At 37.3% G+C, this 23308-nt stretch overlaps 1 protein-coding gene across 5 annotated transcripts in view; it reads right to left on the minus strand.

Moving 5' to 3' along the window:
- Positions 1–2144: 2144 nt before the first annotated feature.
- PRKACB (protein kinase cAMP-activated catalytic subunit beta) overlaps positions 2145–23308 on the minus strand; it is a 151942-nt gene continuing 130778 nt past the window's right edge. For all 5 annotated transcript variants that reach the window (XM_061121532.1, XM_061121529.1, XM_061121533.1 and 2 more), the window contains 2 exons: positions 14102–14266; positions 2145–5429 (listed from right to left, as the gene is read on the minus strand). In XM_061121532.1, the coding sequence (XP_060977515.1) occupies positions 5304–5429; positions 14102–14266 (291 nt within the window). In that variant the 3' untranslated portion in view covers positions 2145–5303. The remainder of the gene's footprint in view (positions 5430–14101; positions 14267–23308) is intronic.

Consider the following 23308-nt stretch of genomic DNA (forward strand, 5'->3'; position numbering starts at 1 on the left):
ACGCTTGCTCCTTGGAAGAAAAGCTATGACAAACCTGGATAGTGTATGAAAAAGCAGAGACATTACTTTGATGACATAGGTCCGTCTAGTCAAAGCTATGGTTTTTCCAGTCATGTATGGATGTGAGTTGGACTATAAAGAAAGCTTTGCACTGAAGAATTGATGCTTTTGAACTGTGGTGTTGGAAAAGACTCTTGAGAGTCCCTTGGACTGCAAGGAGATCCAACGAGTCCATCCTAAAGGAAATCAGTCCAGAATATTCATTGGAAGGACTGATACTGAAGCTGAAACTCCAATACTTTGGTCACCTAATGTGAAGAACTGACTCAGAAAAGACCCTGATGCTGGGAAAGATTGAAGGTGGGAGAAGGGGACGACAGAGGATGAGAGGGTTGGATGGCATCACGAACTCAATGGACAGAAGTTTGAGTAAACTCCGGGAGTTGGTGATGGACAGGGAGGCCTGGCGTGCTGCAGTCCTGGGGTTGCAGAGTCGGATATGACTGAGCGACTGAACTGAAATACTCTAAACTCAATGAGTCTGGTGTGTTCAACTTTATGTTGTATCATCAAGAGGATAGTTTGATGCCAAGGGTAATTCAGACCAGGAGTTAGTCATGGTTTCAGTCACCACCCTCACTCTCACTACCTACTGTTTCCTGCTAATATCCTAGGGAAGAATAGAAACAAGCAGCAGGTGAACTGAGGTCTGTGACCAGTGTTTGTTTTTTTCTTTTTCTTTTTGGTGTATGGTGAGTCTTGATGTTATGTAGTCACTCAGCTGTGTCTGACTCCTTGCGACTCCATGGACTGTAGCCTGCCAGGCTCCTCTGTCCATGGGATTCTCCAGGCTAGAATACTGGAGTGGGTTGCCATTTCCTTCTCCACAGGATCTTCCCAACCCAGAAATTGAACTTGCTTCGTGGCGTCTCCTGCATTGCAGATGGCTTCTTTACCACTGAGCCATGGGGGAAGCCAGTATTAGCCAAGTATAAAGCATTATGAAGGGAGATGACTGGAAGCCATTCACCATGGGAGTACACTCATTGGGTGTACTCATTTGTTAGGACTGCTTTTACAAAGTACTACAGACTGGGTGGTTAAACAACAGAAATTTATTGCCTCACATTCTTGGAGGCTGGAAGTCCAAGACCAAGGTGTCAGCAGGGTTGGCTTCTTTTGAGGCCTTTCTCTCTGACTTGTAGATGGTCCTATTCCTCTTAAGTTCTCACATGGTCTTCCCTCAGTTTGTGTGTTCTCTCTGTCCTAACCTCCTCTCATAAAGACACAGTCTTATTGGATTAGGGTCCAACCATATGACCTAATTTTACCTTAATTATCCCTATAAAGGGCGTACCTTCAAATACGATATTCTGAGGTACTGTGGGTTAGGACTTCAACATAGAATTCTGGTAGGACACAATTCAGCCCTTATCAGAGGCATATAGAAAATGTTCAGCAAAGCTAAACTGAAAGTATTTAACTTCATATCCAGTATTTGTAAGAGAAAAGTTGAGGGAATTTCAAATGATGATAGTTCTGGAGTGAAGATATGCTCAGATCTTTAGAACCAGTTACATACAGAAATGAGGAAACTAGAATTTACACAAGCTTAACAATGATAAAATGAAGAAGTCACTGGTTATAAAATGCATCAATGTTTATAAACTTTTGTAGTAACAAAACAAAAAATGATAAGTTATTAATTACCTAAAATGGTATTTCTTGAGGTAAATGACAACTATAGTAATACACTTTAATCAACCTGGCTAAAACCAGAAGAGGTAATGGTGAAGCTCAAAAACACCTCTAAAGAAAAAAAAAAAAAAATCATAGTTCACTATCACAAAGTAAGGATGAGGGCTCTTCTAGTGTTAATCTTTAAAATATGAATATTTTCAAACATTATTTTATAAGTAATTTAGACTAATAGTATCAGGAAAAAATAGAAACACTTTAGAGACTATGGAATAAATCTAGCAGTTTCTCAATAAACACCCAGTTAGAATAGGCTAGTAGCCATTTGACCCTCTATTGCTCTGTTCTCACCCAAATACATAAGAACTAGGAATCCATAAGCATCTGAAGTATACACAGAAAATAAATCAGGAAATAAGGGTACTAAATAGAATCCAAGACTCAAATTGTTTTATCCTTTCAAGATACTTTAATTTTGCAGTTATTAATTAAAAAACACAGTTGTTTTCAGCATTTCCTAGCTACAGGAGTGCATAGGAAATTCCATTCTAAATAAAGAAGTAATTAATGAAATAACAACACACCTTAACATTTTACATTGATAGGTTACAGTTTACAAGGTGCTTTCACATACATTATTTCATTTGATTCTTCAACAAGCAGAAAAAACAGTAGGAAAGAAAAATGATTTTTTTAGGTTTACAATGAGTATTTTCAGGCCAATGGGCACTCACCACAGGAACGTATCAGAACAAGACAGCAATGCCCACAAGCCACAATATCATTTTGGTAGGCTGACAGTTTGATATCAATTGGATATTTAGCATCAGTGAAGGAGGAAGGAATCAGAACAGAGATGAGGTTCTCATGATATTCAAAGAACTGTAAGAACACTGTAAGAATTAAGGAGAAGAAAGATGCCCTAGAATATCACCTTACTGAGACTTATTTCAAAGCATGTTATCCCCTCAGAATGTCAAATAAAAAGAGTCTCATCACAACATGGGGAAGTTAGAAGGGACCTTAGAAACTGCCTAATGGAACTCGTCCATTTCACAGATATGAGAACTGAGGCCAAGATCACTGCTGATAGTGACAGACAAGGCTTGACACTCAGGTGCCTTGACTTCAGTCTATGGCTCCTTTCCCGACAATGTCATCTCCTTATTTCTTCTGTTTCAAATAACGTAATCTGAGATTAAATACTGATTCATTCCACTTATTTCTTATTCAAGTTTTTTTATCTTATTTTTGGCTAAATTGTGGCTGAAACTGGGAGTTTTATATAATTCCAAGATATTCTATTCAGTGTATTTGAGTGGTTGGAAATAGACTCCCTTGATGGATTGGGACAAAGCTTGCTGCTGTCCTTCAAATGGGAAGTTAAATGGAGTGACTAAATAGCCCTCAAAGCCAATGCATGCCTATGGGTCATCCACCCAGGCAGATTTTATAGCAAACTGTGCCAGGCAGTAGTAATTTCATGATTTTCTTTTTTATTTTTATTTTTTTAGAATTAATAGAAATCTTTTTAATTACTGAAAACTAAAAATGTAGTAATCAAATTGTCACCCCTATGATTTACCTAAATTATTATGTACTAATTTTACAATAATATACAACATAGGTACCATAGCATTTATAGCATACATATTGAATACATGATCAGCATGTTCTTGGGTCTAAATGAAATACAAAAAACCTAAAATATTTTATACAAATGATGTTTCAGATTTATTAACATGATATATTGTTACATAAAATTTGCTACAGCAAAGTATTTCATATTTTCCTTGCACATTTTAAATACAAGTGGACCAACAAATCAGTATCAGCCTTAAGTGACATGACCATGCAGAAACACTTGACAACCAAAAGATGCACAGACTGACGCAGAGAACATCTCAGAGAGATTTCTTCAGCATCTTCAAAGGTCTCACAAAGGTGTGGTACACAGGAAAATAAGTAGAATCAGTGACCTACCTGCACCGATAATGAAGCTGAGTGTTTATATACATTAAGATCAGTTTGATTAAACACAACTCATCTTATATGCATGTAAATTGACCATAAAAATGAACACAGTTTATTTTCAACAATTTTGGTGTGTTGTTTTAAGATAGGTCACTGACACACAGAAATAAAACCAGACAAGAAATTTAAAAGCAAAGAAAAAAATATTAAAAAACTGAGTTAAGCCATGGATTCTCAACAAACAGTGAACGAAATGGACAAAAGTGTTTGAAATTTCCACATGATAGCAATGTTATTAAGTCAGCTGGCAAAAAAAAAAAGTATATTAAAAAAACAAGTACTAAAATTGTATTTGCATGATCATAATTCCATTTACTGAAAGAAGCTAGAAATGATGATATATCTAAAAATACCACACCTCAAAATTAAAATACAGTTGTGGCAGTTTTATAAACTTTGTCCCCTTTCCTCTTTGCTGAGGTGCAGGACGGAAGCTGAAGTTGCAGCAGTGCCTCCATCTCAGGCTGACACATACAGTTTACCAGCATAATCACCTGGCAACAACTTTTGTTCTTAACTGTGACAAAACAAAGCAAAGCAAACAAACCAAATACCTCTACACAAAAGCGCCTCTACGTCGTTTACAAGAGTCAAGCCATTTGTTTGACTTAGATGAGTATTTGTTCACATCAATGTTCTTTTTAGTTCATTTCTCTTCCTCTAAAAAGTTTATAATGGGGACTTTTTGAGAAACTTAAAAATTTATCTTTTTCATTAGTCATGTTCTATTAAAATACTGTCTAAAATCCTTATGGAAAGTTAAAGTTTATAAATCTTAGAACTCTACTCTTGATACCTACATAAATGCTGGTACCAAGTGAGAGAATCTGGATGATTACGATCCATGTTATTAGCTTTTCCTGCAAATGAGACACAATTGTCACACTGCACAGGTTGGTCACTTATTTACTCAAGGGGAGGATGACAGAAAAGGCAGTGAAGTGAGACAGAGCTTCTGATCTGTATGAATCCAAACTGCTGGGTCAGGCTACTCTGCATTAGTGAGTTCTAGGAAAGTTAATGTTTTATTTGTGTAAATATCCTCGGTGAAAAGACATTCTAGCTTTAAAAACTGTCCAGCGTTTTGGCAACAACTGAGTATGAGCTATTCAAAGTAAAAACAATTATTAGAAAGCATATCCTCAAGCAACTGACCAACACAAATATTGGTTAAGAGTTACTAAAAGCAACATTTATCCTTCCCTTCCAAAGTCACATAGCCATAACACTGCCCATTTGAAACACCAAGAAAATAAAATGAGCACTATTTGCAGAAAAATTAATGGAAATGAAACAGGACGGAATGGATGTGGAAGAAGAGAAGAATGACGAACCAAAGGGAAGCGGGAGGGTGTCTAGTTCTGTGTTATGGCACAGACAATGCTTGCTTAGCGATGCCTTGTTACAGAGGTGGATGCAGAGTGCACACATGGATGACGGGAACAGAGACCTCACTCAGTCGCTGGAATGAAGGAACTCGGTAACTGCTTTGACAAGGACGGTCTCGGCTCTGCCTTATCTCTTAACAGAGTGCAAAGACTGAGTGTGAGCTCCCATGTCATCGTGTTGCTCTAAAATTCACAAAATTCTTTCCCACATTTTTCTGTTATAGAGACACGGATATCTTCTTCTTCATAGTCATCAAAGTTGCTGGTATCTCCAGAGCCTCTGAACTTTGGTATGAATGGAGCTTCAACCTGTAATTGAGAAACAGAGAAAACAAGAGTGATATTATGATTTATTATAAGAAATATATATTTGGTCTTAGTGTCAGTTCCTGGTACAAAGCTCCTAAAGCCTTTGGATCTCTTGAGTTGAGCATGGCAAATGTGTCTTTTGTTATGTTAATGAGGTGTCTTTGGGAAAGCCCATAGGTAACTTAAGCAGGGTGGCTGGTTGCCAGGGTACCCAGCACTGTGATTAGAAGGTTGGAAACTTCAGTTCACTACCTGACCTGGGGAAGGAGCACATCAAAGCTGTATGTTGTCACCCTGATTATTTAACTTATATGCAGAGTACATCATGCAAAATGCCAGGCTGGATGAAGCATAAGCTGGAATCAAGATTGCTGGGAGAAATATCAACAACTTCAGATATGCAGATGACACCACCCTTATGGAAGAAAATGAAGAGGAACTAAAAAGCCTCTTGATGAAGATGAAAGAGGAGAGTGAAAAAGCTGGCTTAAAACTCAACATTCAGGAAAATAAGACCATGGCATCTGGTCCCATCACTTCATGGCAAGTAGACGGGGAAACAATGGAAACAGTGACAGACTATTTTCTTGGCCTCCAAAATCACTGTGGATGCTGGCTGCAGCCATGAAATTAAAAGATGCTTGCTCCCTGGAAGAAAAGCTATGACAAACCTGGATAGCATACGAAAAAGCAGAGACATTACTTTGATGACATAGGTCTGTCTAGTCAAAGCTATGGTTTTTCCAGTAGTCATGTATTGATGTGAGAGCTGGACCATAAAGAAGGCTGAGTGCTTGAAGAACTGATGCTTTCAAACTGTGGTGCTGGAGAAGGCTCTTGAGAGTCCCTTGGACAGCAAGGAGATCAAACCAGTTAATCCTAGAGGAAATCAACCCTGAATATTCATTGGAAGGACTGATGCTGATTGCAGTCCTTGGGGTTGTAAAGAGTCGGACACGACTGGGCGACTAATACCACAACCCGATCTCAGAGGGAAGAGGGGCAGGAGACTGAGTTCAGTCAGACTCCCCTGGTGGCTCAGTGCTCAACAATTTGTCTGCCAATACATGAGGCACAGGAGATACCGGTTCGATCCCTGGGTTGAAAGGATCCACTGGAGGAGGAAATGGCAACCCCTTCCAGTGTTCTTGCCTGGGAAATCTCATGGACAGAGGAGTCTGGAGGGTTATAGTCTTTGGGGTCGCCAAGAGTTAGACATGACTGAGCAACTGAACACTCACACCAAATGGCAGTAATTGAGTCAATCATGCCTATATAATGAGGCCTTCATGAAACCCCAAAAGGAAAGAGTTTGGGTTTTGGAGAGCTGGGGTGGTGAATCAGTGGGGATTTGGGGAGAATGGCATGCCTGGAGAGAGCAGGAAACTAGGATCCCCTTTCTACACACCTTGCCCTAGGCCTCTCTTCCATCTGGCTATTCTTGAGTTACACCATTTATAATAAACTGGTCAATCCAGTAAGCAACTTTCCTCAGTTCTGTGAGCCAGTTTAGCAAGTTAATCGAACCCCAAGGTTTTGGGGGAATCTTGATCTATAGCTTGTTAGTCAGAAGCACAAACTGGACTTGAAGTTGGTATCTCCAGACAGGAAGTGTTAGAAGTGAGTTAATTGCTCGGTTGCATGGAAAAAGAGGAAAAAGAAATGCCTGAGAATTTCCAAACACTAAGGAAAATAAATTCTTATTATTACTAATGCAGTGGCAATCTAAATGCCTTTAAGTCCCTAAATGATAACAACATTAAAAGAAAAAACAAACTATAGGTTTGCTATTAATCTCAACATCTTCATTCAAAGTATGGTACAGGCCAACAAACGAGATTTCTAGGATAATTCACTGCTGCCATCAAAATGCTGGTAATTAAGGTTACAAAAGATGAGATGGTTGGATGGCATCACCGACTTGATGGACGTGAGTTTGAGCAAGCTCTGGGAGTTGGTGATGGACAGGGAGGCTTGGCATGTTGCAGTTTATGGGGTTGTAAAGAGTTGGACACGATTGAGCAACTGAACTGAACTGAAAGTTACAGAACTCCAGCTTTCCTTTATCAGTTTATTTCTGAAGTCTATTTTTCTGTCCTCCTTTCCTTAATTCCTTCCTCTCTAGGTTATTTTTTTTTTATTCCCAAGATTATTTTGTTTAAAATATCTGGCTATCAAGACTTTCTGGGAAATTTGAAAAAAAAAGTCTTTTAGAATTACAAAATTGTTAAATTCTGAACATTTTTTCAGTCCAGAGCTGTTTCTAATATTTATACCAGTGATTTCCAACGAGTTTTGATTAATATGCCTTTACTAAAACATCTTTGAGTATATATCACCAATAAATGTAGTTTTTTATTTATAAATAATTTACACACATGGCTAAATTATTACAAGATACACACAAACAAGACATCTAAAAAAATAAGGTAAAAAATAAGTAGGAATGGGAAGTCTAACTGGTTGCCTTGTGTGCCCTGTATGGGGGCCTGCAGGTCTGCACCACACAGAACAATGAGCTAGGCAGACAGTCGCTTCATGTCTAGCCAGGCAGTAATTTAGGATCACAGCTATTAAGCCAATCATCTCTAGAAAATGACTGTACAGTGTGAGCTGTCCAGGCCATTTTCTTCCATTTCTGTCTTTCTGCCAGATGACTTTGACTATTTTGTTGTTCATGAGCACTTGGTCAAAGAATAAAGACTATGAAAACTATTCAAATTTACTATCATTTTTGCACTTATCTGCATACTTATCAGGGACATGATACTAAAACAAACGGCTATTTTTAAAGTACTGAATTATTTCTCTTTGTAAGTTATCCAGAGATTCCCAAGTTCATTTCTGTTAATCATCAAGATTTACTATCAATCAATTTGCCCAATACAATAACCTGTTATACTGTGCTACTTCTCAGCAGATAAGCTGTTTAATCTAGATAAACCAAGCTCTTTGGAAAGGGCTCATCATTTAGATGAGCAGTAGCAGTTCTACCCATTTTAAGAGTAACTGTTTAAAATACATGATATGCATAGAATAGTAAATATTGGCTAAGTAACAGGAGAAATGTTTATTTCTAAATATAAGTTTTAAAATATTCAAAATACATCATAAATTTTTAAAATATTAATGAGGACAAACCTCAAAGAAATCTAATTAATTCATCTAAATATAGCATTAATTAACAATATTATAACAATAAAGATAGTATAGTGATAATTACAAAGGGATATAAATGATTTTATAGAAAAATATAAAATTCAAAAATTAATGAGGCAAAAATTTAAGGGGCCAATATCCACAAATAATTTGTTTTCATTTCCAAGGTATAAATATAATTCCTATCTTCCTTAAATTTCCCAAAGAAACATGGAAAATTTCCAACCTAATTTTATGAATCTATATAATTTCAACTCCAGAAAAACAAAAACTACAGGTTGATAAAATTTAAGACTATAGAAGTAAAAATCCTAAATAAAGCTTTAGCAAATTAATTTCAGGCAGATATTAAAATAATAATACCCTATGATTAAAGGATATTCATTTCAGGAATGTTAGGATATCTCACCAATATAACTCTTTATACTAACATGTCAAAGAAGATAAAATACAATATACTGGCAGTCAAGGATATTTCCTTAACCTGATCAAGAATACTTATCCAAGACAAATGGCTAATATCTTATCTGGTGGTAAAGCATAAAAAGCATTCCCATTCAAAAGAGAACAAGATAAGAGTGTTCAACAGGCCCACTATTTTAAAATATTATTCTAGACATTCTAGCATATACAAATAAAATAAAATGGAAATAAAAGATATTAAAAAGAAGACAAATGACACCTCTACCCACTGTGATGATCTTCCAGTAAAATCTAAGGAAACCAATAGCAGAATTTACTTATTAAGGTGGCCAATCATAATAAACATAGAAATGTTTTCTCCCCCATACTCTTAATGGGAAAGAAACATACTCACAGTAGCAACCAAAATATCAATTTAAGGAAAAACTTTGAGAAAGAAATTGGACTTGTATGAGGTAAGGGGTTTCTAAAACTTTACCAAATAACAGAAAATATTTGAATAACTGCACAAATATAACATGTTCATTATGAAGAAATTTCAAAATTTTGGTTTTCTTTTAATTAATACACATAATCCCAATTAAGATCCCCCAATACAACATAAACATTTGGGAAGACCAACAAAACAGAGGCATTACTGCTTATTGGGTACACAGTTTCAGTTCTATAGGAGCAGGTTCTGGAGATGGATGGCGGTGATGGTGGCACAACAGTATGAATGTACTTAATGTCCCTGAACAGAGCACTTGCATTTGGTTAGCATATTAAATCTTATATGTACTTTACTACAATAAAACTGGAGAAAACTGAAATATGTATTTTTTATAAATATTTATACAAATTCCACATATTAAATATGTAAGTATTTTGAAAATTGAAAAAAATCACATTATAAACCTACATAAAATGATGTGGTGGTTCCCTGATGGCTCAATGAGTAAAGCATCTTCCTGAAATGCAGGAGCTGCAGGAGACTCGGGTTTGATCCCTGGGTGGGGAAGATCCCCTGGAGGAGGGAATGGCAACCCACTCCAGTGTGCCTAAAAAGTCCCATGGACAGAGAAGCCTGGCAGGCTACATAGTTCATGGGGTTGCAAAGAGTTGGACGTGACTAAGTATGCATGTACAGTCTGAAGTTGAGGGGAAAATGAAGGCCTGGAGGAAGCAGATTTACTATTGAAGGTGGTTACTAAAGTCACTGGAATGGACTATAGTGAGGAAAAGCACAGAAATAAAAGGAAGAAATATACCAACTGTTAATAGAGATACTGTCTGAATGATGGGATTATGATGATTTAAAATCTATTTACTTAACAAATTACCTCATGACAACTGTATGAAACACACCTCAACCAGCAAGAAAAATAGAGCCAATCTATTTAATTTTTCTCTCCAAACTATTTTCTTTTGCCTTCACTATTTTAACCTAAATGTTGAGGATGAGAAATCTGATGCTTTAAAGTAGTTAAGTAATTTGCTTGAACTCTCACTCTTAATGGTTGGCTGATCTGGGATTCAAATCAGTGTCTACCTAACCTGAGTTCACACACTTTTTACTGCCTTCTGAGGCAGTCTTCCTACTCTGAAAATGCTCAAAGCATAAAATTTAAGCAGAGAATATGTAAAAATCTATGAATATCTTAAGAAGCAATGTATTGCTCTATGGTTTGGGCTTTATTTTAATCTTTCTCTTTAGTGGCTAAGTCATGTCCAATTCTTGCGTCCCCATGGACTGTAGCCTGCCAGGCTCCTCTGTCCATGGGATTCTCCAGGCAAGAATACTGGAGTGGGTTGCCATGTTAAAAGATCTTTAACGAACAAAGCTAGTGGAAGTGATGGAATTCCAGTTGAGCTATTTCAAACCCTAAAACATGATGCTGTGAAAGTGCTGCACTCAATATGTCAGCAAATTTGGAAAACTCTGCAATGGACACAGGACTGGAAAAGGTCAGTTTTCATTCCAATCCCTAGAAAGGCAATGCCAAAGAATGCTCAAACTACTGCACAATTGCACTCATCTGCCACGCTAGTAAAGTAATGCTCAAAACTCTCCAAGCCAGGCTTCAGCAATATGTGAACTGAGAACTTCCAGATGTTGAAGCTGGTTTCAGAAAAGGCAGAGGAACCAGAGATCAAATTGCCAACATCTTCTGGATCATCAGAAAAGCAAGAGAGTTCCAGAAAAACATCTGTTTCTGCTTTATTGACTATGCCAAAGCCTTTGTGTTGATCACAATAAACTGTGGAAAATTCTTCAAGAGGTGGGAATATCAGACCACCTGACCTGCCTCTTGAGAAACCTGTTTGCAGGTCAGGAAGCAACATTAGAACTGGACATGGAACAACAGACTGGTTCCAAATAGGAAAAGGAGGATGTCAAGGCTGTATATTGTCACCCTGCTTATTTAACTTATATGCAGAGTACATCATGAGAAACGCTGGACTGGAAGAAGTACAAGCTGGAATCGAGACTGCTGGGAGAAATATAAATAATCTCAGATATGCAGATGACACCACCCTTGTGGCAGAAAGTGAAGAGGAACTAAAAAGCCTCTTGATGAAAGTGAAAGAGGAGAGTGAAAAAGTTGGCTTAAAGTTGGCTTAAACTTTTCAACATTCAGAAAAATAAGATCATGGCATCCGGTCCCATCACTTCATGGCAAATAGATGGGGAAACAGTGGAAACAGTGGCTGACTTTATTTTCTTTGCTCCAAAATCACTGCAGTTGGTGACTGAAGCCATGAAATTAAAAGATGCTTACTCCTTGGAAGGAAAGTTATGACCAACCTAGACAGCGTATTACAAAGCAGACACATTACTTTGCCAATAAAGGTCTGTCTAGTCAAGATTATGGTTTTTCCAGTGGTCATGTATGGATGTGAGAGTTGGACTATAAAGAAAGCTGAGCGCCAAAGAATTGATGTTTTTGAACTGTGGTGTTGGAGAAGACTCTCGAGAGTCCCTTAGACTGCAAGGGGTCCAACCAGTCCATCCTAAAGGAGATCAGTCCTGAATGTTCATTGGAAGGAGTGATGTTGAAGCTGAAACTCCAATACTTTGGCCACCTGATGCAAAGAACTGACTCATTTGAAAAGACCCTGACGCTGGGAAAGATTGAGGGCAGGAGGAGAAGGGGACAACAGAGGATGAGATGGTTGGATGGCATTACCGACTCAATGGACATGAATTTGGGTAAACTCCAGGAGTTGGTGATGGACAGGGAGGCCTGGCGTGCTACGGTTCACATGGGGTTGCAAAGAGTCTGACACGACTGAGTGACTGAACTAAACTGAACTGAAAGGGCTAATGTGATCCTGGAACTGGGAATTTGAAGAACCCAGAATTAAATACGTTGTTATTTAGTCGCTAAGTCCAGTCCAACTCTTTTCAATCCCAAGGACTGTGCCCCCCTCCCCCCCTCGCCCAGGGTCAATAGTCCATGGGATTTCCCAGGCAAGAATACTGAAGTGGGCTGCCATTTTCTTCTCCAGGGGATGTTCCCAACCCAGGGATTAAACCTGTGTCTTCTGCATTGACAGGTGGATTCTTTTACCCCTGAGCCACCATGGAAGCTAATATAGATGTGATTTAACAGCTCAAACAATTTAAAGCATTTAACCTTTCTAAGCTGATTTTCTTATCAGTAAATTGGGGAAAATGGTATAACCTATCCCATAGAATTACTTCAAAGATTAAAATGAGACATTACAGTGTTGCTTTTATAAATTTTAAAGCACTACATTGGTGCTAGGAAATTTAGGGGAAATATGGTATGTTTACTTATTCCTGGAGGAATAAGTGAGGCAACCCACTCCAGTATCCTTGCCTGGAAAATCCCAGGGACAGAGGAGACTGGAGTCCATGAAGTGATAAAGAGTCAATATGACAGAGCATGAACACACAATATTTATTCACTACATCTAAAATCTATTTTAAGTTGCTCTGGACTTTGTTCTTGACTACATAACACATTCAGTTGAGATAATAATGCTAACGGCAATGTTTCATGAATTTAATGGTTAGAGAGTATCTGAATCCCTCTTTGAGATACAAAGGCTGTACTGGACTCACATTGCTTTGGTCTTGCTATGTTTTCTATCTGCTGAATTAAAATTTTTTTTAAGTGTTAAAAAAACCTTTTATAAGACTATAAATTAGAAAAATGACTATTTACAATTAGAGCATTTACATTTTTTTCCCATGGAAATTCACTCATATGGCTTCATAGCATTATTAGATATGGCAAATTTTGGAGACATTAGATGTTTTGGTTTTATAGGAAAAGAAAAAGAAAAAATTAACATATTCAAGATGAAAACACTTCATATGAATTATCTTTAACTGGGCATTTAAGAAGGAAAAGGAGAGATAAAGGTAATTCAGCAAAGCAAAAGTTTTTCTTAAATGTCTCAATTTATCCCAAAGGTAAAGCAATGATGATTGAAAAATATCTTAATGAATCCAACAACTAAATGTTACTAAATCTGGCTGTGTGCCAATTCTGGGTAGGTGAGTATATTTGTTTACATATTGTCTTACTAATGTGACTTTACATCAGTTTTGAAGTGCAAATTATTAGGACACTAATATGTACTTGCCATGGCATTATGAAAAATAAAAGGTATGGGTAGGAAAAATTTAACAAAGAAAATATTTCCAATTGATGATCTATACAGACATACACTTTCCCTTCTATCAAGGAGAAAACTCATTTAAGTTGTGAGCTATAAGGTTCTTTGTTGTTTAGTCGCTAAGTCATATCTGACTCTTTTGCAACCCCAATGGACTGTACTTGGCTAATCTCCTTTATCCATGGTATTTCCCAGGCAAGAACATTGGAGTGGACTGCCATTTCCTTCTCCAGGGATCTTCCTGACCCAGGGATCAAACCCACATCTCCTGCATTAGCAGGCATATTCTTTACCACTGAACCACCAAGGAAGCCCTAAAAGGTTCTTTAAGTCTTGCATAAGATTAATTCAAAAGGTAAAAAATACTAAAAGTTTGTGCTAAGTTGAAGATACCTCTACTACATATAATTTAAAGAGTAACTTGAAAAGCTTTTAAATTAAAGAAAGAACAGGCTCACCTTTCTCTGGTAAATAGCAATCCAATCTGTTGTGGCAAACCACTTGTGAGTTTTTATATCACTCACACCATTCTTTAGATTTCCAAACCGCTTTGTTAAGTCTACCTGCAGTAGGTTCCTTAGAAGGTCCTTGAGATCTGAACTGAAGTGAGAAGGGAATCGAACCTGCAAAACAGACCATGTGGTAAGACACACATTCTAAGATTCAAGACATCTCTGAAAGGTATTTTTTTAAATGTGATAGATCATTATATAAACATAAATATGCAGTGCTGACTTTCAAATACTTTTAACTACATACTTCAGTCTCCACAGTAGTCTTTAAAAAAGATAATTATTTAAGTGAATGAATTAAAACTGTTCTCTTAAGATCTTGCTTTGGTCATAAACTTTGGAGCTACTATTGATGTGGCAGAGAATCAGACATGACTGAGTGACTAACACTTTCACCTTCACTCCAGAAAAATGGACCCCTCTCCAGAAAAATGTGCATAATTACAGAACTTTTCCAGCAATGTCAGAAGGTTTACCCATCTTCAAGAGAGACCCCTTGGATCCCATATTATAAACTTTTGCCTTAGAAACAAATTTAAACTTGTAATTTAAATAGAAAAAGCAGCATATGAAAGATATCAGTATGCACATTTTTTAAAGAGATGATCAAAAAAGCAGTCTAAAAATGATGATAAAAACCCACACTGCCTTTCATAGCATAGGAAACCACTTTTCTTTCACTAGTGGGTGACTTTTGAGTACAATTCTGCTATTATGCAATAGTACAAAAATGATTTAGGTTGGTTTAAAAGCAGTTTCCACTTTCTATATTGTGAAGATTTTATAATTAGTTGATTGGCCTCCAGTGTTAAAAACAAAGAAAAAAACTCCAAATAAGTGAAGATGTTATATATCAGGTAATCAATAAAATAAAGTACCAGTCATTGGAGACCTAGGTCTACTTTCTGTGTTGTTTAAACACTCTTCTCTAACTCTCTATTCCAACCTAACTCCCAGTTCTCACCCTATTATTAATATGAGTACTGAAAAATTAAAATGGGTACTATTAAGGGATGATTTTAGAATGAATAGCTACATCTATGCCTCCTTACTATTTTCTTTCATTATTACGTTTTCTCCATTGTCCTATACATTTCCACTGCCCTCTTCCCCATCAAACACACAGGTATGTATGCATATAGCTACATGTGTGTGAGCACGTGCACTTTCATTTTAATCCCATTTTCCTGTTGTGTGTTCAATTTCATGCTCCCACCTTCACTAAACACGAACACCATTCTCTGGATTATCATGGCCTTAACTTCAAACTGACCATAAATCTTGAAGAAATGCTTTAAAGGGTTAATAGATACATTTCTGAACCAGCATTCTTTCTTTGGTTCTCTACAAGTGCCACCAGCACCTGTAACTTGCATTGTGTATCATGACATAACCTCAGGTCATCTTCACCATGCACTCATTCATTCAACTCTGCTACAGTATTCATGCATGTATGTCTCACCCAGACTGTGAATTTCCGGAGGGAAGATACTGTGTCATTTTTGTGTTTGTAGTTCTAGGATTTATTAGACCACTTAAAATAAGACAGTTCACCCATCTGACAATAGTGTATTGAGTACCTACTATGTGCCAGGTACTACTCTAGGTGCTGGATGCACAAACAGTGAACGAAAACAAGTCTCTGATTTCTTGGCACTTACGTCCTAGTTCAATATGACATTCTTGACGAATACAGTATTAACTGTATTCTATTAGTAAATACAGAGAAACTAAGATTCAGAGACATTATATACCTTACCCAGTCATCACACCAGAAAGCAGCAGAACTAGACTCGAAATGTAGTCTTACAATTCCCAGCCCCATGAATTTTACTCTTTATTACACTTCAAACATATAGAACTTCTTAATTTATATTCTGACTTTGAAAAAGTTCAACGTACTCAACATAGATTCTTATGTTTTCAAAGCAGAAGTTAAAACAGGATGCAGAGCTAGAAATTTATGGCAACACTAGGTTCATCATCATAGTCTTCTGACTGCCACTCACAGCTAGTCTGTAAATAAACGTTTCTCAAAGTGTGGTTCCAGGGGTCACTTTCATCCACTAGGAAGCAGATTCCTAGGGCTTACTTCAAAGGTGATAATGGCACTGACCTGAAAATCTGAGCTGCTGTCTCTAAACAATTCATCTATACATGAAAGTTTGGGAAACACTATTTGCAATGCTATTTACTATGTTAAGCAGAAGTTGCTTTTTTTTTTTTTCCCTGCTAGTGACAGATCAAAAAACAATTTTAGTATAAATAATAAACTAAAATCACCATCATAACAGAGGAAAACTAGTACTTGTCTCAAGTAACCAAAGACTATTTGAAAGTTGAAGGTTTGGCGTCAACTCATATTAGTGACTAAAAAACCTCATTTCTGCAAAGCTTGCATTAGTACAGATTATAAGAGGTTATATGTTCAAAAAAAAAAAAAAAAAGACATGTGAACTACCACCCTCTCTAGTTCCTACTTTTGACACAATGGTTTCTTAGGCACTGTGCCAAACACTTTACATGCACTGGCTCATAAAATCCAAAATATAACAGCTAAGTAAGTATGATTGCCACCATTTTATACCTGACGCAATTAAGACCTATAAGGATTAAGCAATTTGCTCCAGATTACAGAGATAGTAAGTGGGGGAGCTATAATAGCAAACCAGGACTCTGACTTCAGGGTACATACTTTAACTTCAGGTTACTGTCAGGAACCTTATAAAAGACTGAAATTTTATCTTAAAAGTATCTGCACATTTCTTTACCCTACTTGGAGTAAAAACTAGAGAATACAAGGTATTCAATGACACACCATCCACTTTAAAAATACCACAATTATTTATAAAATGATTATATTCTAATTTTGTTTAGATTCTTAAGAAATAACTTATTTGAAGTAGACTTTCAGGACTTCCCTGGTGGCTCAGACGGTAAAGCATCTGCCTACAATGCGGGAGACCTGGGTTCAATCCCTGGGTCGGGAAGATTCTCTGGAGAAGGAAATGGCAACCCACTCCAGTACTCTTGCCTAAAAAATCCCATGGACGGACGAGCCTGGTGTCCATGGGGCCTCAAGGAGTTGGACACGACTGAGCGACTTCACTTTCTTTCACTATCTCCATTTAGAATAGAGGTTTCATGAACTGTTCAATGTACTGTGTCAGTTATTCTCCCCTTCATGATGTTCAGAATGATAGTGATGTACTACAAATAAACCTTTTGAATTCAGGTAATATGCAATGAAGTGGATAAAGAATACAGACACCTAAATAAAATAGTTCCTTACTTGGAATGCAAATACAGTGATGGTCTTGAATTAGCTAATGAATATGTTTATTAGTTTAATCCTCAGAACAGTGTTTCTCAAGTGGGAAGTAGTGGTAGAGGGTTGCAATGGTAGATAACAGAATCATTTGGGAAACTGAAATTCTATACGCGTCCTCCTCACTTCCACATCACACCTTCTTTTCCCCCAGAGATTATGATAGGTAGCCCACACTCCCATAGTAAGCCATATTAATGATGGGTATTTGTCATATCCTTAAAATATACTAAGTGGGAAATAATGAGAATGATTGTGAAAATATTGTTTTCTATGATTGTTCTGAAATGTAGTCAGAAATGTAGGTACTTTGTTTACTGAACGTTCCAAAGAGCTATGTTGATTCATTAACTGAAATTAGCAAAAAACAGAAAATAAATGAAACATCCAGTCCCATCACTTCATGGCAAATAGATGGAGAAACAGTGGAAACAGTGGCTGACTTTATTTTTTTGGGCTCCAAAAAAATGACTGCAGCCATAAGATTAAAAATGCTTACTCCTTGGAAGGAAAGTTATGACCAATCTAGACAGCATAATAAGAAGCAGAGACATTACTTTGCCAACAAAGGCCCGACTAGCCAAGGTTATGGTTTTTCCAGTGGTCATGTATACATGTGAGAGTTGGACTATAAAGAAAGCTGAGCACCAAAGAATTGATGCTTTTGAACTGTGGTGTTGGAGAAAACTCTTGAGAGTCCCTTGGACTGCAAGGACATTCAACCAGTCCATCCTAAAGGAGAAGGACTGATCTGATTGGAAGGACTGATGTTGAAGCTGAAACTCCAACACTTTGGCCACCTGATGCAAAGAGCTGACTCATTTGAAAAGACCCTGATGCTGGGAAAGATTGAGGGTAGGAGGAGAAGGGGACGACAGAGGGTGAGATGGTTGGATGGCATCACCGACTCGATGGACATGGGTTTGGGTGAACGCTGGAAGTTGGTGATGGACATGGAGGCCTGGCGTGCTGTGGTTCATGGGGTCGCAAAGAGTCAGACACGACTGAGCGACTAAACTGGACTGATGTTTTAAATGGAAGACTTTTATTTATAGTATGTTAACCGGGAAACACCAAAGACTTCTATAATGGGAAAAACAATGAACTCTTCCTTCAAAACTTTATCAAATTCTGATATGCATTGTTTCTTTAACTATTATCAATTCTAACATATGTAGATATAGAAAGTAAAGTCAGAATTCTAGAACACTGCAGCTAGATGGAGTTTAATTTAGTCTAAACCTTCATTTTAAAGATAAGGAACCTGTTTTTTAAAAAAATAAAAACAAGGAAACTGAGCTCCAGTGAGACTATCAATTCAGCTTCATTGTTGGGAAAATAACTTGATTCTCCTGACTCCTACATCTTTCTTCAGGCCAGGATAGCACAAAATATGTGATAGGGCAAATAATGTGAAAGCAGCTGTAAAGAGCTAGATTTGGAAAAGAGACAATCTAACCCCATTAAACCAGTAGATCTAAGTGATAAGGTTATTGGAAACTGGGATTATTTAACACGAAAGAGGGCTTTGTGCAGTATGTGCTCCTTAAAGTGCTTGTTGGATGTTTATCCTCTAATATTTCCTGTTTAGGATTCTTTTTCAACCTTTAGAGACCAAGTTTGGAGAAGGCAATGGCACCCCACTCCAGTACTCTTGCCTGGAGAATCCCATGGATGGAGAAGCCTGGTAGGTTGCAGTCCATGGGGTTGCTAAGAGTCAGACACGGCTGAGCGACTTCACTTTCACTTTTCACTTTCATGCATTGGAGAAGGAAATGGCAACCCACTCCAGTGTTCTTGCCTAGAGAATCCCAGGGACGGGGGAGCCTGGTGGGCTGCCATCTATGGGGTCACACAGAGTCGGACACGACTGAAGTGACTTAGCAGCAGCAGCAGAGACCAAGTTACTTCTGAGTTTCCTAATGATATATTCTTAAGAATAAATCTACTTCTGTAGTGAGGTATACACACATAAGCTTTCAATACATGATGTGCATGAAAAACATCTGAAATAATTAAAAAATATACATATAATTGGAATACACTGAAGACCAACTGAACTGGTATCTTTGAGAGTAGGCATCTATTTCATGAAAGCTTCATGAAGGCAGAGGCCGCAACTGATTTGCTATATCTAGCACTGGTCATATACGATGAGGTTAATAAATATACAACAAATGCATGGACTTAAATTCAATAAACACTGATTCAATACCATCTATATGCTAGGCACAGATGTGCTTGGGATATAGTAGAAAAAACAAAGTAAGACAAAGATTCCTGCCTCCACATGTTCACATTCTAGTGAGAAAGAAACTTAGCAACAAACATGACCCTCTAAAAATGTTGTCATCCATCATTCCTGGCAAAATCTTTCTTTGTAAGGTCTTTAATTTTTTACTCTGAAGAAAATGGGGGTCATTGCAAGGTTCTGAAAGGAGTAACAAGATCTGACAGTGCTTTTTAAAGAACTCCTCTAGTGACTCAAAAGACAGCAGTATCAGTGGAGGTGGTAAGAAGCAGCTGAATTCTGTGCATATTCTAAAGATAGAGGCAATGTGGTTTTCCTATGCATCAAATATGGTTTGAGAACGTTGGGGTGTTTTGGTCTGAGTAGCTGAAATTAACTGAAAGGATGATGCTGCCATCAAATGAGATGGGAAAGATGGTGGGAGGAACAGATTTGCTAAGGAAAACAAAAATCTGTCAGTTTTAGACAGGTTGAATTTGAGATATTTATTAGACCTCTGAGTGGAGATCTCAGGAAGTTGGATGCTAAACTATGCAACTTATGAGTCACGTATAGCTAGTATTAAGCTTCCCCGATGGCTCAGATGGTCTGCCTGCAATGTGGGAGACCTGGGTTCGATCCCTGCGTTGGGAAGATCCCCTGGAGAAGGAAATGGCAACCCACTCCAGTACTCTTGCCTGGAAAATTCCATGGATGCAGGAGCCTGGTAGGCTACAGCTCACGGGGTTGCAAAAGAGTCAGACACGACTGAGCAACTTCACTATCTTTCTTTATAGCTAGTATTAAAAGTTATACAGAGGATGTGACCACCAATGAAAGATGTGCAAAAAAAGAAGATCAAGCTAAAGAGATTTAGAAGGAAAGATGAGTAGGGGTAGTGATATATGTACATATACAGCTGATTCATGTTGTTGCATAGCAGAAAGTAACACATTGTAAAGCAATTATACTCCCATTAAAATAAATTTAAAAAATTAAAAGAATGAGGATATAAATCCAAGCATTCTAGCATCCCCTTTTTAAAGAGTTTCATGAGAATTATATGTTTTTTTTAAGTCAATTTAAAAAAAAAAGGAAACATGAGTAATTCAGGAAGAAAGCTAAGATCATGAAGAGTCACTGAAGTCAAATGAAGGAGTAGTGAAAAAACCACTGAACTAGATTCTATTTCCTGCTTTGCCACTAACTAGCTTTTATCTTGGAGAAGGAAATGGCAACCCACTCCAGTATTCTTGCCTAGAGAATCCTGTGGATGGAGGAGCCTGGTGGGCTGCTGTCCATAGGGTCGCACAGAGTCGGACATGACTGAAGCGACTTAGCAGCAGCAGCAGCTTTTATCTTTGGGCTATTCGGAGCCCCGATTTACCTACATATAGGATAAGGGAGTTAAACTAAATAAAATGGAACATCCTTGTCATCTCAAGAATTCTACTAAGCTATTTCTTTGGTAGAAAGAATACCTGGGTTCCAATCTCAACTCCAGTTCTTTATACTTTAGGCAAACTTGTACCTTTCTGATAAGTGAGATAACCTCACTTATCTCATCTGTAAAATGATAAAAGTATATTTCATCTGGCAGGTGTGAAAAGAAAATAGGTAACTTTTATGAAACTGCCTTTTTTTTTCCCGGCCATGCTGTACATCTTGTGAGATCTTAGTTCCCTGAGCAGGAATTGAACCTGGGTCTACGGCAGTGATGGAGAAGGACATGGCAACCCACTCCAGTATTCTTGCCTAAGAAATGCCATGGACAGAGGAGCCTGGTGGGCTACAGTCCATGTGATCACGGAGTCAGAATGACTGAGAGACTGAGACTACGGCAGTGAAATACCAAGTCCCACCCAGCGGACTGCCAGGGAATTCCCTATGAAACTGGCCTAGTATCTTACAGGCACTAATTCAATACATGTTTCATTTTAGAATAATATCTTAATGATCTGAAGCTGAATTTCCGATTCAAAAAAGGAACCTAGAAGTCAGCAATATTTATCATTATGTTTCCAGACTACTCAAGGACAAAGTGTACTAGAAAAGTCACTGCAGAGTATAATAAGTTCCTCTTTTCTTCTTTTCTCATGCTCCCTTTTAAAATTGTACAACAAACAAATTCTCTTCTTAAGGCACTTAAATTTGATAGAGTGAGTAAGAGAATAGACAACTAAAGCATTGTTTTATAAGGACAGAATTGTGAATATAGCTGATACCTTCTTAAACAACTTTGTTAAATTATATTACACAATATGTTAAAATAACTATGAAATTAAGTTTGAACTGAGCAAACAACCAGATATTTGTTCGGTTGTAACATCAATTATAGTCTTGTGCATTTTGGTTTTAGAAATAACTATTACCTTCTAAAAATTTAAGAGGAAGTTATATCTAAGAAGAAAATCAGTGCATGTTGTTATAGTATCCATCCAATCTGGATGATTTAAATTCACTCATTTTTAATTTTAGAAACAAAGTAAGACAAGAGTCAAATTTGTCTACTTTTAGCTTAATCACAGAAATTACAAAGTTGATCTCTGATTGAAGAGGAGAAAATTTTTACTGCTATTCTTCTGCAGTTATGGAGGAAAAGACTGTTCAACTAGTAACATTTTACCCTGCATCAGGATAAAATTTACTGGGCTTAAATGACTCAAAAGAGTTTGTACACAGTCAATAATCTGTCAACTTCTGCCCACATTGCACACTGGGATAAATTTTAAGAAATTCTCTCTCTAAATTAGTATAGCTCTAAGAAATTTATGATCCTAGTTAAAAAATTATCTAGAAAAACTGAGCATTAGTTAACTTAGTTAACTTAACATTAGTTAACTTTTCAGAACACATAACTTTTCATACATACTTTCTAGCAGATATGGTGCTAAGTTCTACACTGTCTCATAGGACTCAGTCTCATAGGACTGGATCCTATATACATAAGAAGAAACATCTAGGACATTAACAAAATACTTATATTAGTACCATGATTGTGGGCTCTCTGATCTGTTCTCACCTATGCAGAAACAGTGCATAGATATAATGAATTCAGATGGTTGCAGAAGGCTATTATCCACCCCATCCTCATTCCATGTTCTGCAAAACAAGTTGCAATCATTTGCCCATAGGACTCCTAAGGTAAGGACCATCTCACAGCAGGTATTAAGAAGAATTTAAATGTCCACAGCAAGGTGTTAAAAAACTGCCCTGGATTTTATGCATATAGTATAACTGCTTTTGTATTTTATGAAAATGACTATTGAGTACTATAAGTGTCTTTGTAGCCATGGCCAAATAGAAAATGGCAGTTTAATTTCTCAAAAAAGTATTAGTGGGGCCTTTGAAAAAGTGTAGTGGTATATCTGCACATGTGTATTTTATTTAGGAATATACAGAAAAGAGATAATATAGCAGGTTTGAGACTGCTACCCTTGAGGAAGGCCTGGCAGCAAGTTTGGCCCTTGGCAGGTATCTGGGAATTGGAATGGTCACAGTTCCAGAAACTGAAAAGAAATTTCCCTAAGTGACACGAGTGGCTCACTGCACCTAGATTTACTACAAACGATACGGCTTATGCTGAACATTTGCT

Source organism: Dama dama, chromosome 20 (assembly GCF_033118175.1).
Source record: "Dama dama isolate Ldn47 chromosome 20, ASM3311817v1, whole genome shotgun sequence".
Taxonomy (NCBI): Eukaryota; Metazoa; Chordata; class Mammalia; order Artiodactyla; family Cervidae; genus Dama; species Dama dama.